Below are 14,166 nucleotides of genomic sequence, written 5' to 3'. Positions count from 1 at the left end.
CTTTTTTGTTTAAGATTGTATCATTGTGCATTTGGTAATTTACAGAAATATTTAGATATACTGAAATGCACGTCTAACATAAACTTTGAGATGGTTGAATGATGTTGATAATTATTGTGTTACTGATGTCTTTGGAGTCTGTTTCACATCCACATCCTATCAGCATTACTGATGAACAAAGCTCTAAAGTTATTAAATATTTAATACTTTAATCTCGTTGACTTTTTGCATCATTTTTAAAATAAAAAAAACAAAAACAAAAAACAAAGGTTTCAGTGAGCTATCCTTATAATTACAGATCTCACATCTCTTTCAATAATCTTTGGCTCCAAAGGCTAATAACTACTTTGTGTTGAGCATTTAGGATTATTAAAGTAAGCATGATAGTCAGTGGTGAAAATATTCTCCAAGCCTACTATTGATACTGATAGTAAAGCAGACAGTCTCATTATTGACAAAATTAATTGTGTTACAGTATCTGTGAAAAATGCGCAGAAAAGTGCACATTGTTTTTTGCATTTGCAGCCTGATATTCCAAGATCATACATTACGTGATAAAAAACCTAGCTGGACCTTTTATGTTGGAAACAGTTACACAGACTTTGAAGGCTACTACTTTTGTGTGCATTTTCTGTTTCACACAGTTTAGTTTTACTTATATCAGCTTTTTGTTAGATTTAAGCACTAAAACCTCAAGATTAAATCTGTCCTATTAATAACCCTTTACCTTTAAAAAAAAAAAACAATGGAGGTGTGCCGAAGCAGCTATGTATCTACAGCTTTTTAATAATACTTACTTTTAAACTGTTACCAAATTCTACACTTGAATAGAGAGAAACAGCTTTAATCTGAAAACAGTCATCATCCCAGTCTGTGCTCCTGATAACACTGTCTGTTGTGTACAGAGAAGTGAAGCAACATAAGAGGTCAGGTAAAACTCAACACGCCAGCTCATCATGTATTTAAAGGGTTAGTTGTATTGGCAATTACAGACCATGTTTGTGTTTCAATCCGATCCTATCATGAAAAAATGGATACAGGAGGCCAACTCAAGGGGTTCAGCACAGCAGGATGTCATGATTCGGCTGTGTGGCAGGCAGGAGAGGACCCAAACGCAAACTCACGGAGACAAAACGTAAACTCAAAAACACAGCTTTAATGCTGGCAAAAAGTGGAACACGAAAACAGTACTAAACTAAACTGGGAACGCTAAACATAAAGTATACCAGGAACCACAGGGAGAATCACACACAGCATGAAGGAGACTACGACACTGACAAAGAGAAACACAGGGCTTAAATACACAGAGGGATAACGAGGGAATGAGACACAGAAGGAGGGCACAGCTGGGAGAAATCAGGACTGACGAGACAAGCAAAGCAGGGCACATTCACATAAGACACGGAACTTCAAAGTAAAACAGGAAGGATCACACAGAGACGCGAACTTGACACAGTGGAGACAGCAACTAAGAAACACAGAGACATAAACCATAAGGCAGAGGACTCTAAGAACTGAAAGACACAGAGGGGAAATCAAACATGCAGACACAGACTTACACAGAACAGAGGGGACACAGAGAAACATGAAGGGCAAGGGATCGAAACTAGAAACCATAAAATAACTCACACAAGTACAATATTACAAACATCACAAGGAACTAAAAACACTGGGTCAGGGGACCCAGGACCATGACACAGGATAGATGCAACAGAGCAAGGGAGAAACTGCAAAATGGAGATCAATGATATCTGGGACCTGGAAAGCATGGCAGGGAGATCATGAAGTTGTTTTGTTTTTTTTGGTACCAGTGTTGGTTATGGAGAAGGAAAAGTAACAGGTGAGTGCATGTGAGAGAGTATACCCCTATAATACTGCTGTAATGGTTTCTAGAGCAGTAAGACTGTTATGGACATGAATGCAACATACCGTTGGACCGCTAATTATAGGGAAGGGTCAAAAAGGGTCAAAGACTTTTAAAACTCACTGAGCAACACAACAATCATTAATGTCTGTAAATGTGTTTTGAACAAGTAATATGTTATTTAAATGTCTCAAATAAAATATTTATAGCTTAATTATAAATTATAATGACTGTCATGTCTGTGTTAAATTGGAATCAAATTTTTCATTAACTTCTTTTTTTTTGGGTTAATTTTATTCAAATGTAAAAATTAAAGTCCATTAATTAGTTGGACAATAAAATGACATGACTTGGTTTGGAATTTTAGTGTCACTAAATTGATAAACAACTTCTCTCTCTTCTCTCTCTGCAGTTCTATTATAGCTACATCCTGCCTATTGTGATCAATGGAAACCAATGACAACTGTGTTCAGTTGTTAAGATTAAAAAACTGTGAAGCAGTCGCATCCTGGATGGTCTGTATTTACCACAGGAAACATGGTCAGTGAAGGCTGGGCCTGTTTGTATCTTGGTAAAGTATAGGACGTTGTCTGAAAGTTGCCAGCTGAGTCAAAAGAGGCTGAATAGTAAAGAAGCACAGAAGCTATGTTTGGATTGTAGGTGATGCTATAGGAGACTCTTAAGGTGTATAATTATTTAAAACCTGCATCAGGTGTGGCATTAGGTACAGTTAGTGAATACATTTCGATATCCTGTGTTTTATACATAAACACAAAGCTGAGAACAAAAGCAAAGTTGAAAACCAACTCAAAGACACTTTAAAGTGATCACCTCAGTGATTCGTCTGTAAAAACATGAACGGGGTTAGCTGGTGAACCAGTGCTTCAAACACACGTCCGCATCACTGCAGCCGCCGCACCAATCCGTCTGTTGATCTCTGGCTCCCTTTTCCCATCACTTGCGAACAAGACCCCGAGACCATGGAAAAAGACTTTCGGACTGCCTCGAAGAGATTCTGGCAAACCGTCAGGCGTCTCAGGAGTGGAAAGCGGTGCTCTACCTGCACTGTGTATAGTGCTGGCGGAGCGCTGCTGACTTCAACTGAGAAAATTGTCAGGCGGTGGAAGGAATACTTCGAGGACCTCCTTAATCCCACTGACACGTCTTCTAAGGAGGAAGCAGAGTCTGGGGATGAGGGGAATGACCCGCCAATTTCCGGAGGCGAGGTCACTGAGGCAGTTAAACAACTCCTTGGTGGCAGAGCCCCTGGTGTTGATGAGGTCCGCCCCGAGTTCCTGAAGGCTCTGGACGTTGTAGGGCTGTCCTGGTTGACATACCTCTACAATGTTGCGTGGAGATCAGGGGCAGTACCCCTGGACTGGCAGACCGGGGTGGTGGTCCACATCTTTAAGAAGGGGGACCGGAGGGTGTGTTCCAACTACAAGGGGATCATACTCCTCAGCCTCCCTGGGAAAGTCTATGCCAGGGTGCTGGAAAGGAGAGTTCGTCCGCTAGTCGAACCTCGGATACAGGAGGAACAATATGGTTTTCGTCCTGGTCGCGGAACACTGGACCAGCTCTTTATCCTCTCAAGGATACTTGAGGGTGCGTGGGAGTTTGCCCAACCAGTCTGTGTCCAGTGTGTTTTGTGGACTTGGAGAAGGCATTCGACCGTGTCCCTCGGGGTGTCCTGTGGGAGGTGCTGCGGGAGTATGGGGTGTCTGGCCCGTTGCTACGGGCCATTCGATCCCTATACAACCGTTGCAAGAGTTTGGTTCACGTTGCCGGCAATAAGTCGGACTCGTTCCCGGTGGGTGATGGGCTCTGCCAGGGCTGCCCTTTGTCACCGATTCTGTTCATAATTTTTATGGACAGGATTTCTAGGCGCAGCCAAGTGGCGGACTGTTTTCACTTCGGTGGCCTCAGAATCTCATCTTTGCTTTTCGCAGATGCTGTGGTTCTGTTGGCTTCATCGGGTGAGGGCCTCCAGCTCGCAGTGGAACAGTTCGCAGCCGAGTGTGAAGCAGCGGGAATGAGGATCAGCACCTCTAAATCTGAGGCCATGGTTCTCAGCCGGAAAAGGGTGGAGTGCCCACTCCGGGTCAGGGATGAGTTCCTGCCCCAAGTGGAGGAGTTCAGTGTTTAAACCTTGAGTGATCCCCTATCAATTAGTGAATATTGTGTACAATACTGTGCATGGATAGTTAATGTCCAACATGCTATCTGACAAGACCTGTTTGGAATACATAAATGATTTGGATGAGTGAGTGACTACTTTCGGTAATATACACAATGTTGCAGAAAATAAACATTATCTCAAACATTTTTAGGCAGAAAAAAATTATACTTAAAAAAAATTGAAAATGGTCAGACCTGAATACCATGAAAGGGTTCATTTCACTGCTCACACATGTATTCAATTTATATTCGACCACTAGATGTTGCTTTTGAAGACCCTTTTTTTTTGACAGTTTTTTTTCTTTTCTTGATAGCAAAATGGGGATCAAATATGATGTCACTTCCTTTCATCCTCTCAGCGTGTGAAAAGTGAAGTACCAGCTGACAGCAGCGTGTAGCACACACACTTCTGTTATTGAAGGAAAAGTGACTGACTGGATCATAAGGGGCTGTACAGTGAGCAGACATGGAAGCTGTCATTGGACTGTTGTTTATGTTACTCGGTGTCTCTTATGGTGAGCTACTAAACTTTTTGTTCTTCTTCATTAATGCTTAATTTTATAATAAAAAAAGAGGTTTTGCTGCCACGTGATCTGGCACCATCAATAAAATTAAGCTGAATTCACCAAAAGATTTGTTGAACTGCAGTTTATGAGTTTTATTTTAACACTTTAAATGATTTTTACTTCCTTTACTTATATTTCCTTAAAGATTAACGACACATTCTGAGATCATTTTAATGTGAAAATGCGTAAATATAGCTATGACATATAAACTCATTAAATAACATGTAACCTTATTTTCAGAGTCCTTCGGGGTTTACATTTTGACTAAATTAAATTCAGACACTGATTTTATCATCTCGGTTTGATTTTGACTTTGTTCATTTGTTCACTTTTTTTTGCAGGTGTGATCACTCATTGTGATGGCAGACAGGATGGAGCTCAGTGTTATGTAACTTTGGGAGGAACTGTGGACATCCAGTTGATCAATAGCACCTCTGAAATACCTAGATACCAGTTGTTAAAGGATTCATTAAAAATACTAGCAGGGAGAAATAATACAGTTATGTCTAATGCCATAGAGCATAGGTCTCTCATTTTTCCTAGTAATGGAACATTTAGGATCAATGACCTGAGTAGGAATGACATTGGTAAATATACCCTTTTAACCTTTGATTCAGATGGAAGAAAATCAGGCGAGCGGACTCTATATTTGTTTACTCAAGGTAATCTTTTTTTGGTTAATAAAGCTGCTACTTTATATAAATATAAGATTTTTTGGTAATCTTTATATCTATATATATATATATATATAGCATTTTCTGCTTTCTCTGTTCTTTTTTAGAGACTATCAAAATGAATTTGAACAAAACAATAGCAAATACATTTTTATCTTACTTTATATTTAATTTTTTTTTAACTATTTAACTAATATGGAGCTGAAAAATACAGCTATGAGAGGTGAACTTGTTAAATAATAAGTAAAAGAATAAATTGTTTACTTTTTTGTTTTCCTTTACAGGTGTGGAAACTTACTGTGATGGCAGACAGGATGGAGCTCAGTGTTATGGAGCTTTGGGAGGAACTGTGAACATCCAGCTGATGGACAGCACCTCAGAAATACCTAGATACCAGTTGTTAAAGGATTCATTAAAAATACTAGATGTGAGAGGGGATAAGGTTATTTCTAATACCATTGCACATAGATATCTCATTTTTCCCAGCAATGGGACATTTAGGATCAATGGCCTGAGCAGGACTGACATTGGTAAATATACCCTTGAAACCTTTGATTCAGATGGCAGGACATCAGATGTTTGGACTCTACATTTGTTTATTCAAGGTAACATTTTCCCTGTTGGGAAGTGATGCAGCTACTTTACATACATTTGATAAGATTTGCAGCATTTTTGCACAACTATCCCCTGTTTCAGGAGTACTCAAACCTTTTCTTTGTGGGTTAAAATTTCGTCCATTTTCACTTCCTGCATTCATTTTCAATGAATAACTGCCACATGAGAACAGCTTCCGAAAGTCAGTTTTTTAGACCCTAAGAACAGCAAAAAAATTGAGGTTTTGCATAACAGTTAGATACATATTCTGTTTTTGATTGCCAGCAGGCCTGAGTAAACAACAAACTACTACTAAAACAAAATGACAGTAGCCACAAAACCACTATTTCTGCTGATGGAATTCAGTCATTAATTTGTGCCCACCTGTGGGAACCATATGAAAATAATCATAAATAATCATGAAGCTTACAAATTTCTGTTCATTGTAAACATTTGCATATGCTACTGCAGTCTTTCTGGTAGTAACTTAACACTCAAAAGTTTGACAGTTTTGCTTTTTGTCTAATTTTTTATTTGCAGGTGTGGAAACTTACTGTGATGGCAGACAGGATGGAGCTCAGTGTTATGGAGCTTTGGGAGGAACCGTGGACATCCAGCTAGTGAACAGCACATCTGAAATACCTAGATACTACTTGTTAAAGGATTCATTAAAGATACTAGATGTGAGAGGGAATAAGGCTATTTATAATACCATAGCACACAAATCTCTAATCTTGCCCAGTAATGGAACATTTAGAATCAGTGATCTAAGCAGGACAGACAGTGGTAATTATAGCCTTATAACCTTTGATTCAGAGGGTAGATCATCAGGCGAGCAGACTTTACAGTTGCTTATTCAAGGTAATTCCTTTTCTTCTCAATAAAGCTATTAATAGATATAAATTTAACAATGTTTTGCTGATCTATACAATAAATATAAAAAATGTTCAGATGCATGTATTTTATGCTTTCCCTGTTCTTCATTTGAGACTGTAAAGAATTTTCACAATTCTAGTTTTTAAATCTAAACTGATCTGTGTGTGTGTTTCTCTCAGCTCCTGTGTCCTCTGTCCTGCTGGTCTCTCAGTGTCTGTCCCAGGGACAGATGAGGGTGTCCTGCTCCTCTGAGGGAGGGGACAGTCCTCAGTACAGCTGGACTCTGGATGGACGCACACTGACAGATGCTGAGCTCCTTCCTGGAAACAATGAGACTAACATCATCACTTTGAAACATTACATCTCAGGACATCTGGTCTGCTCAGTCAAGAACAATGTCAATAGTGTCTCCAAAGAACAGGAGATATCTACCTGTGTTGAGTGAGAACATTGTAAGCAGTATCCAATAATGAATCAGCAATTCAGTCACTGTAGTTTCACAGCAATCCAGGTCATGTTAGTCTTGAGAGCTAGAGATACTTGTACTTCACTCTGCCACACAAGGTGCCCAAGTGCTACAGCCTGTATTAACAATAAGTAAAAGGACTGTTCTGCTCCAAAACTGTTGCTAATTTTGACCTCACGTGTGAGACGACTCGTAGACATTGTGAGATATTGCTTGTGCCTTGTGCAGAGTGTCCTACCTCAGCAGAAGGTGATATTATCATTATTCATGCCAGTATTTATAACTTTACTAATTATAGAATTACCTGTTTGTGTCTCAGAAAATCACACACAAATTATCACATACATTCACTTCTATCTGCAAAAAATTCAAATTAAGGCTGGCAAGAAACAGAGACATGATGCTGTTCATTTTGTCTGTATGAATTTATTAAAGACAGTTAATTGAACTCCTGGATTACTTCAGTCTTTCTGACAGTAGATTTAGGCCAGACTTGTATACCACCAGCATTTCAACATATCTTTCACATGTAGCATTTCTCACACCTGGGACTTTATATGAGTCAATTAGCCACAGAAAACATTTGGAAGCACTGCTGCTTCTTTAAAGATCAAAATACCTCTTAACTAAATTTTCTGAGCACATTCCTACTAGACCTCACATCATTGGAAGGAAATCTTTGGGCAATACCTACTTTTGAGTGTACTCAAACTTTTTGGTTTCAGTTTGAATCAACACACTATTTTGATTCCTCCATCAGAAGATTGTGGCTGTGGATAATACATGGATGTTCAACATCCTCTGCACCACATGCAGCTAAACACTTTCTCCGATAAATGTTTCAGCTACATTGACACCAAAAATCTTTACCATCTCATACCACACCTATATTCATTTTAGAATTTTATTGTGTTGTATTAGGTTTTAATCTTTTTATTTTTGTATTTTCTATAGCAAGTTTAACAGGTTGTTATGTGATAACATATAGCAACAATTCTTTTTCATATGGAAATTTTTTTTTAAAAGCATTTCCACATGAAACAGGAATTTGTGTTTTACTGCAGTCAGTCTGAATTACTGAACTGAGATGATGATGGTAAATCATCCTGAATGTTTCTGTGTCATTTGTGTCAAATCATTATATTCCATTTTTGTCCAGTGGAAATACCCAACAATCTACCTGGGAACCCACTGAAGATGTGCTTTTCACTACTTAGACATACTTGCACAAACACTCACACATAAACAGAGTTAAAGAAAAAATAATTTGCTTGGTGTTTTCAGATGCAAATTGCCCTTATTTACTTTTCTGAACAGAAATTGAATGTTATGCTTGTTCAGTATCTGACTTCTCAGGGAAACTGGCTCAAATATGGATATAAAAATGTAACATCAGTTTGTTATTTGCCAAATAAGGCAAAGAAGACTTTTTTTTTCCCATGTCCCAACCCATTAGTCAAGGGAATAAAAAAACATGGAGACAAGTAGACAAAACACAGGGAGATCAAACAAACAGAAGACGCTGAAGATATAACACAGATGAGACAAAGACAGACTGGACATGAGAAAGAGATCAGATATAAAAAGAAACGAACTGAAAACCTGAAACATAAGCATGCAAAACTCAAAGTCCCTTAGAAACTAAACATACGTATCTCATATAGTTCCATTAATGAATAACGTTAAACAAACCTTAAACCCTGGGTCAAAGATCCAGGACCATACCAGGCATTTTTCAGGTGGGCCGATGCACTTGTGGGCTGATGGGTGAATAATTTTTTCTCTGCGTTGATGTAATTATACAGGCTACAGCTGTCATTAAGGGCTGCTGTGCATTATTTTCATGAGCAAATGCAATACCCAATCAAATATCCTAATGCAACCAGTCCCTTCCATGTGCATTCATGCACTATGCTGAACACAGTTTAGTGTGGTAGGAGTAGAGAGTAAAGATGGATAAAAAAAAAAGCGAAAAAGTGGAGCTGAAAAGCTAAGAAACAAAGAGAAAAAAATAGAAATAAATGCATCAAAAGGTGTCAAATTAACCAACATGCTAGCTATCGTGGCTACAGCAGCTGCTGCACCATTAACAGCTGTGTCAGCAAACCTGTGCAGTCAGAGGAATCTGTTATTGCTAGCATGGGCAACTACAAGTACAATGAAAGACAGTTTGGCATCTCTCCATTGGCAGTATGTAGATTTTTACATTAAAATTGCTTTTATCTTTTATTTTAAAGTTACAGAGATATGTACAGTTGTATAAAAGTTATATATTCTGTAAGGTGCAATATAAGCAGCAATTTAATCATATATATATACAGGGAGTGCAGAATTATTAGGCAAGTTGTATTTTTGAGGAATGATTTTATTATTGAACAACAACCATGTTCTCAATGAACCCAAAAAACTCGTTAATATCAAAGCTGAATGTTTTTGGAAGTAGTTTTTCGTTTGTTTTTAGTTTTAGCTATTTTAGGGGGATATCTGTGTGTGCAGGTGACTATTACTGTGCATAATTATTAGGCAACTTAACAAAAACAAATATATACCCGTTTCAATTATTTATTTTTACCAGTGAAACCAATATAACATCTCCACATTCACAAATATACATTTCTGACATTCAAAAACAAAACAAAAACAAATCAGCGACCAATATAGCCACCTTTCTTTGCAAGGACACTCAAAAGCCTGCCATCCATGGATTCTGTCAGTGTTTTGATCTGTTCACCATCAACATTGCGTGCAGCAGCATCCACAGCCTCCCAGACACTGTTCAGAGAGGTGTACTGTTTTCCCTCCTTGTAAATCTCACATTTGATGATGGACCACAGGTTCTCAATGGGGTTCAGATCAGGTGAACAAGGTGGCCATGTCATTAGTTTTTCTTCTTTTATACCCTTTCTTGCCAGCCACGCTGTGGAGTACTTGGATGCGTGTGATGGAGCATTGTCCTGCATGAAAATCATGTTTTTCTTGAAGGATGCAGACTTCTTCCTGTACCACTGCTTGAAGAAGGTGTCTTCCAGAAACTGGCAGTAGGACTGGGAGTTGAGCTTGACTCCATCCTCAACCCGAAAAGGCCCCACAAGCTCATCTTTGATGATACCAGCCCAAACCAGTGCTCCACCTCCACCTTGCTGGCGTCTGAGTCGGACTGGAGCTCTCTGCCCTTTACCAATCCATTTGGCCCATCAAGACTCACTCTCATTTCATCAGTCCATAAAACCTTAGAAAAATCAGTCTTGAGATATTTCTTGGCCCAGTCTTGACGTTTCAGCTTGTGTGTCTTGTTCAGTGGTGGTCGTCTTTCAGCCTTTCTTACCTTGGCCATGTCTCTGAGTATTGCACACCTTGTGCTTTTGGGCACTCCAGTGATGTTGCAGCGCTGAAATATGGCCAAACTGGTGGCAAGTGGCATCTTGGCAGCTGCACGCTTGACTTTTCTCAGTTCATGGGCAGTTATTTTGCGCCTTGGTTTTTCCACACGCTTCTTGCCACCCTGTTGACTATTTTGAATGAAACGCTTGATTGTTCGATGATCACGCTTCAGAAGCTTTGCAATTTTGAGACTACTGCATCCCTCTGCAAGATATCACACTATTTTTGATTTTTCTGAGCCTGTCAAGTCCTTCTTTTGACCCATTTTGCCAAAGGAAAGGACGTTGCCTAATAATTATGCACACCTGATATAGGGTGTTGATGTCATTAGACCACACCCCTTCTCATTACAGAGATGCACATCACCTAATATGCTTAATTGGTAGTAGGCTTTCGAGCCTATACAGCTTGGAGTAAGACAACATGCATGAAGAGGATGATGTGGACAAAATACTCATTTGCCTAATAATTCTGCACTCCCTGTAGAGGATATATATATATTAGGGGTGCAACAATACTCGTATTGGTATTCGATACAGTGCTTTCGGTTCGGTACGCATATGTACGCATATATCGAACAATACAAAATTTTAATTTTATTTTATTAACTTTTCTTCTGAAGATGCTGTCTGTGTTGAGAGCTCAGTGGATCTGTGTTCGACTTCTCCGCCTAGGCTGCACCGTTGAGCGCAGATCCACTGAGTGCAGCACAAGCTAGCGAGACAGAAGTTTAGCTCATTGCAACATGGCAACTGCCTCAACGCTACCCAAAATTGAACCTCCCCCACCCTCATTCAGATCTGGTGTTTGGAACTATTTTGGTTTTCATGTGAAGCAAGACCCTGATGGTAAGCGCGTCATGGACAAAAGTAAAACAGTATGTCGGATGTGCCACACAATACTCAATTACATTTGTGGGAACTAGTGCGTTAGCGCAGTTAGCTCATTAACGTGTTGACGCCGTCCAGCCCCACACGCGGGGCAATCCGCGGTAACTCGTTAACGGAGATTTGCGGCGTTATGGCGTTAATGTCATTTTAACGAGATTAACGCTGACAGCACTAGTGGGAACACAACGAATATGACTGCACGTTAACGCCGACATCATCCTAGTGCAAAGACAAGTGGAAGCAGACAAAAACAACAAGCACGCATGCAACAAGCTTTACCCGAGTCATTTAGACAGCCGTTAGCTTATGATTCTCCTTATGGGGACCTGATATGTTTAATATGCTGCTGAAAGTATACCCCAGAAGAAGCGTATAGTATAGCTTTTATTTTGCAAAGAGCCATTTCTCTGTAATAGACTCTATTTTCCAAAGATGAGTGATTTCTCGATCAGATAGATTTATTATTTTATCCCTTTGTTGTTTCAGCAACATTAAATTTAAAAACTGTACTTTTGAATTAATATATATATATATTTACAATTTTAATAAATGACAAATTAAAAAGGCATGAACATTTTTTTGTATCAAAAAAATATTGAACCGTGACACCAAAGTATCGAACCGAACCGAACCGAACCGAACCGTGAATTTTGTGTATCGTTGCACCCCTAATATATACAGTATATGTATATATGTATGTATGTATATATATATATATATATATATATGACTGGTCTGTTAGTTCAAAGTAGCCCTGTACCACTCGAACAGTTTCACTGCACCTCTCTCAGAGTGCTAGCTTCTATCTCTGCTCTGTGATGCAGGAAGTACCCATGCGTGGGTGTCTTTCTCACAGATGAGTTGTGCCTGGTTCCAGTTGAGCGCTCGTAAGTGGGTTACTGCCTCAGCCTGTGCTGATGTAGGCATTCATTAATTTGAAAGTGAATCATGTTTATCCTTATTTCCTTGATGGTAATTCTTCTTCTGTTAATGTTTAACCATCACTCCAGCCATTTACTGACGTAAGTAAGAAATTAAATGTTTTTATTTTTTTAATAAAGTACAAAATATTCAACCTATTTTTCAATTAAAAATTAAAAGTGATTACAAAATTGTAATGTTTGCTTTAACATGTCTGCAATTTTTAATTTAATTACATTTACAATAAAGATTCAAGGCATATTACAGATGCATACATTTAGAATACCTAAATTAATCTTCTTTACACAAATACTGTAGGCAATTTTGAATACTTGTGAGTTGTGCATCTACATTTTCATATTGAATTCAGCCTGCTTTGATAGATATGAGGATTCAATGTTTTAATATTTTCTGGAAAACATTACTTCATAGTTCCATTTTGTGCCAATGATTTGCAGCATTTTAACAAGCTGGTTTTTCCTTGGTTATTTACATTTTATTTGTTCTATACTGTTTATCTCCTTTCCTTTCAGAAAGAAAACTCATCCAAACATACAAACATAAAAAGGCATCCCTCCTGCACACCTTGTAAAGAGTGCTCTTTACAGGGTGTGCAGTACAGCAGTACAGCTCTCCCCACAGGAAGTTCTGAAGTATTTGTGAATTAACTTGTCACCGCACATGTTGCCTGTTCTTTCTCAAAAGGATATGTCAAGAATACGTGACATATACTTTTTTATACTTGCATTGATATGCTGTGAAAGTGTCACCCTACAGTGTTGTCTAGAGACTCAGTTTTGCTGATGCAATTAGAGCAGCGATAGAAAAGTAAGATATGTATGTTAAGGTATGCTGAAAAAATACTGTCAACAGTATATACGTTATACTGATTTATACCCAGCTTTGTTCATCATTGTCTACAGTAATTTTTAAAGATTAAAATCACAACGTGGCTTAATGAAGAGTATGGAGCAGTTTCTTATCATTGTGCTTGTGGCAGGGGGAATTCATGGTAAGATCATCTTCATAAAGAAGCCAAGTATTAGTATTTGTAGTGTGAATAATTTCAGCTCATGTTCATGTGAATGCATCTTTCCCAGCTCACGTTTCAGTTGATGAGACTACATGTGACCTCAGGACGAACACATGCCCATGCTCTCCTCTTCTTAAAGGAACTGTGTATATCCAAGTGATGACTGATGCTAGTGGCCGTGAAATGAAGTGTTTGAAGGTGCTTCCCATGGTGAACATAACTGTGTTCAATATAAAGAAAGAAAAAATAACAACAGACAAGGAATTGAACAACAGACTACAGTTTATAATCAAGAACGGGACACTCAAGATCACAAACCTGAGGAGGAATGATTCAGGTCAATACAGCATTGAGGTCTTTAATTCAAATGGAGTCCAAGAGAAAAACATTCATTTCACGCTGGATGTTAAAGGCAAGTTATATAACTTATTCTTTATTGTATATTTTTGAAATTATTATAAAGTTAATCAGAAATATAGCCATCTTGTTGGAGTAAAACAGAAAAACACAGTACACAACCCCTGTGCAACAAAGGGTAGAAGATGAAAACAAAACAACAACAAAAAAAACTACACAGATAGATATAAATGTTTCATGTTGCTTAATTTTTCCAAATTCTTGAAGACAACAAATGGGATATTTCTTGATTTAGAATTTGTCTATCTATGGGCATTTCCAGTTCTTTTCACCACACATGGGCTGGGATCCATATTCATTATTTAA

At 38.5% G+C, this 14,166-nt stretch overlaps 1 protein-coding gene across 1 annotated transcript; it reads left to right on the top strand.

Annotated features, from left to right (window-relative positions):
* Positions 1 to 4,396: 4,396 nt before the first annotated feature.
* LOC113036306 (hemicentin-1-like) lies at positions 4,397 to 7,666 on the top strand. Its single transcript, XM_026192563.1, has 5 exons — positions 4,397 to 4,557; positions 4,950 to 5,270; positions 5,567 to 5,887; positions 6,417 to 6,737; positions 6,932 to 7,666. Exons 1-5 carry the CDS (start codon positions 4,509 to 4,511, stop codon positions 7,195 to 7,197), a joined length of 1,278 nt encoding a protein of 425 aa, XP_026048348.1. The 5' UTR covers positions 4,397 to 4,508; the 3' UTR covers positions 7,198 to 7,666.
* The last annotated feature ends 6,500 nt before the right edge of the window (positions 7,667 to 14,166 follow it).

The sequence above is a fragment of the Astatotilapia calliptera genome, chromosome 2 (assembly GCF_900246225.1).
Source record: "Astatotilapia calliptera chromosome 2, fAstCal1.2, whole genome shotgun sequence".
Lineage (NCBI taxonomy): Eukaryota > Metazoa > Chordata > Actinopteri > Cichliformes > Cichlidae > Astatotilapia > Astatotilapia calliptera.
Note: the sequence above shows the minus strand (reverse complement) of the source record. Positions and strands in the feature narration are given on the sequence as shown.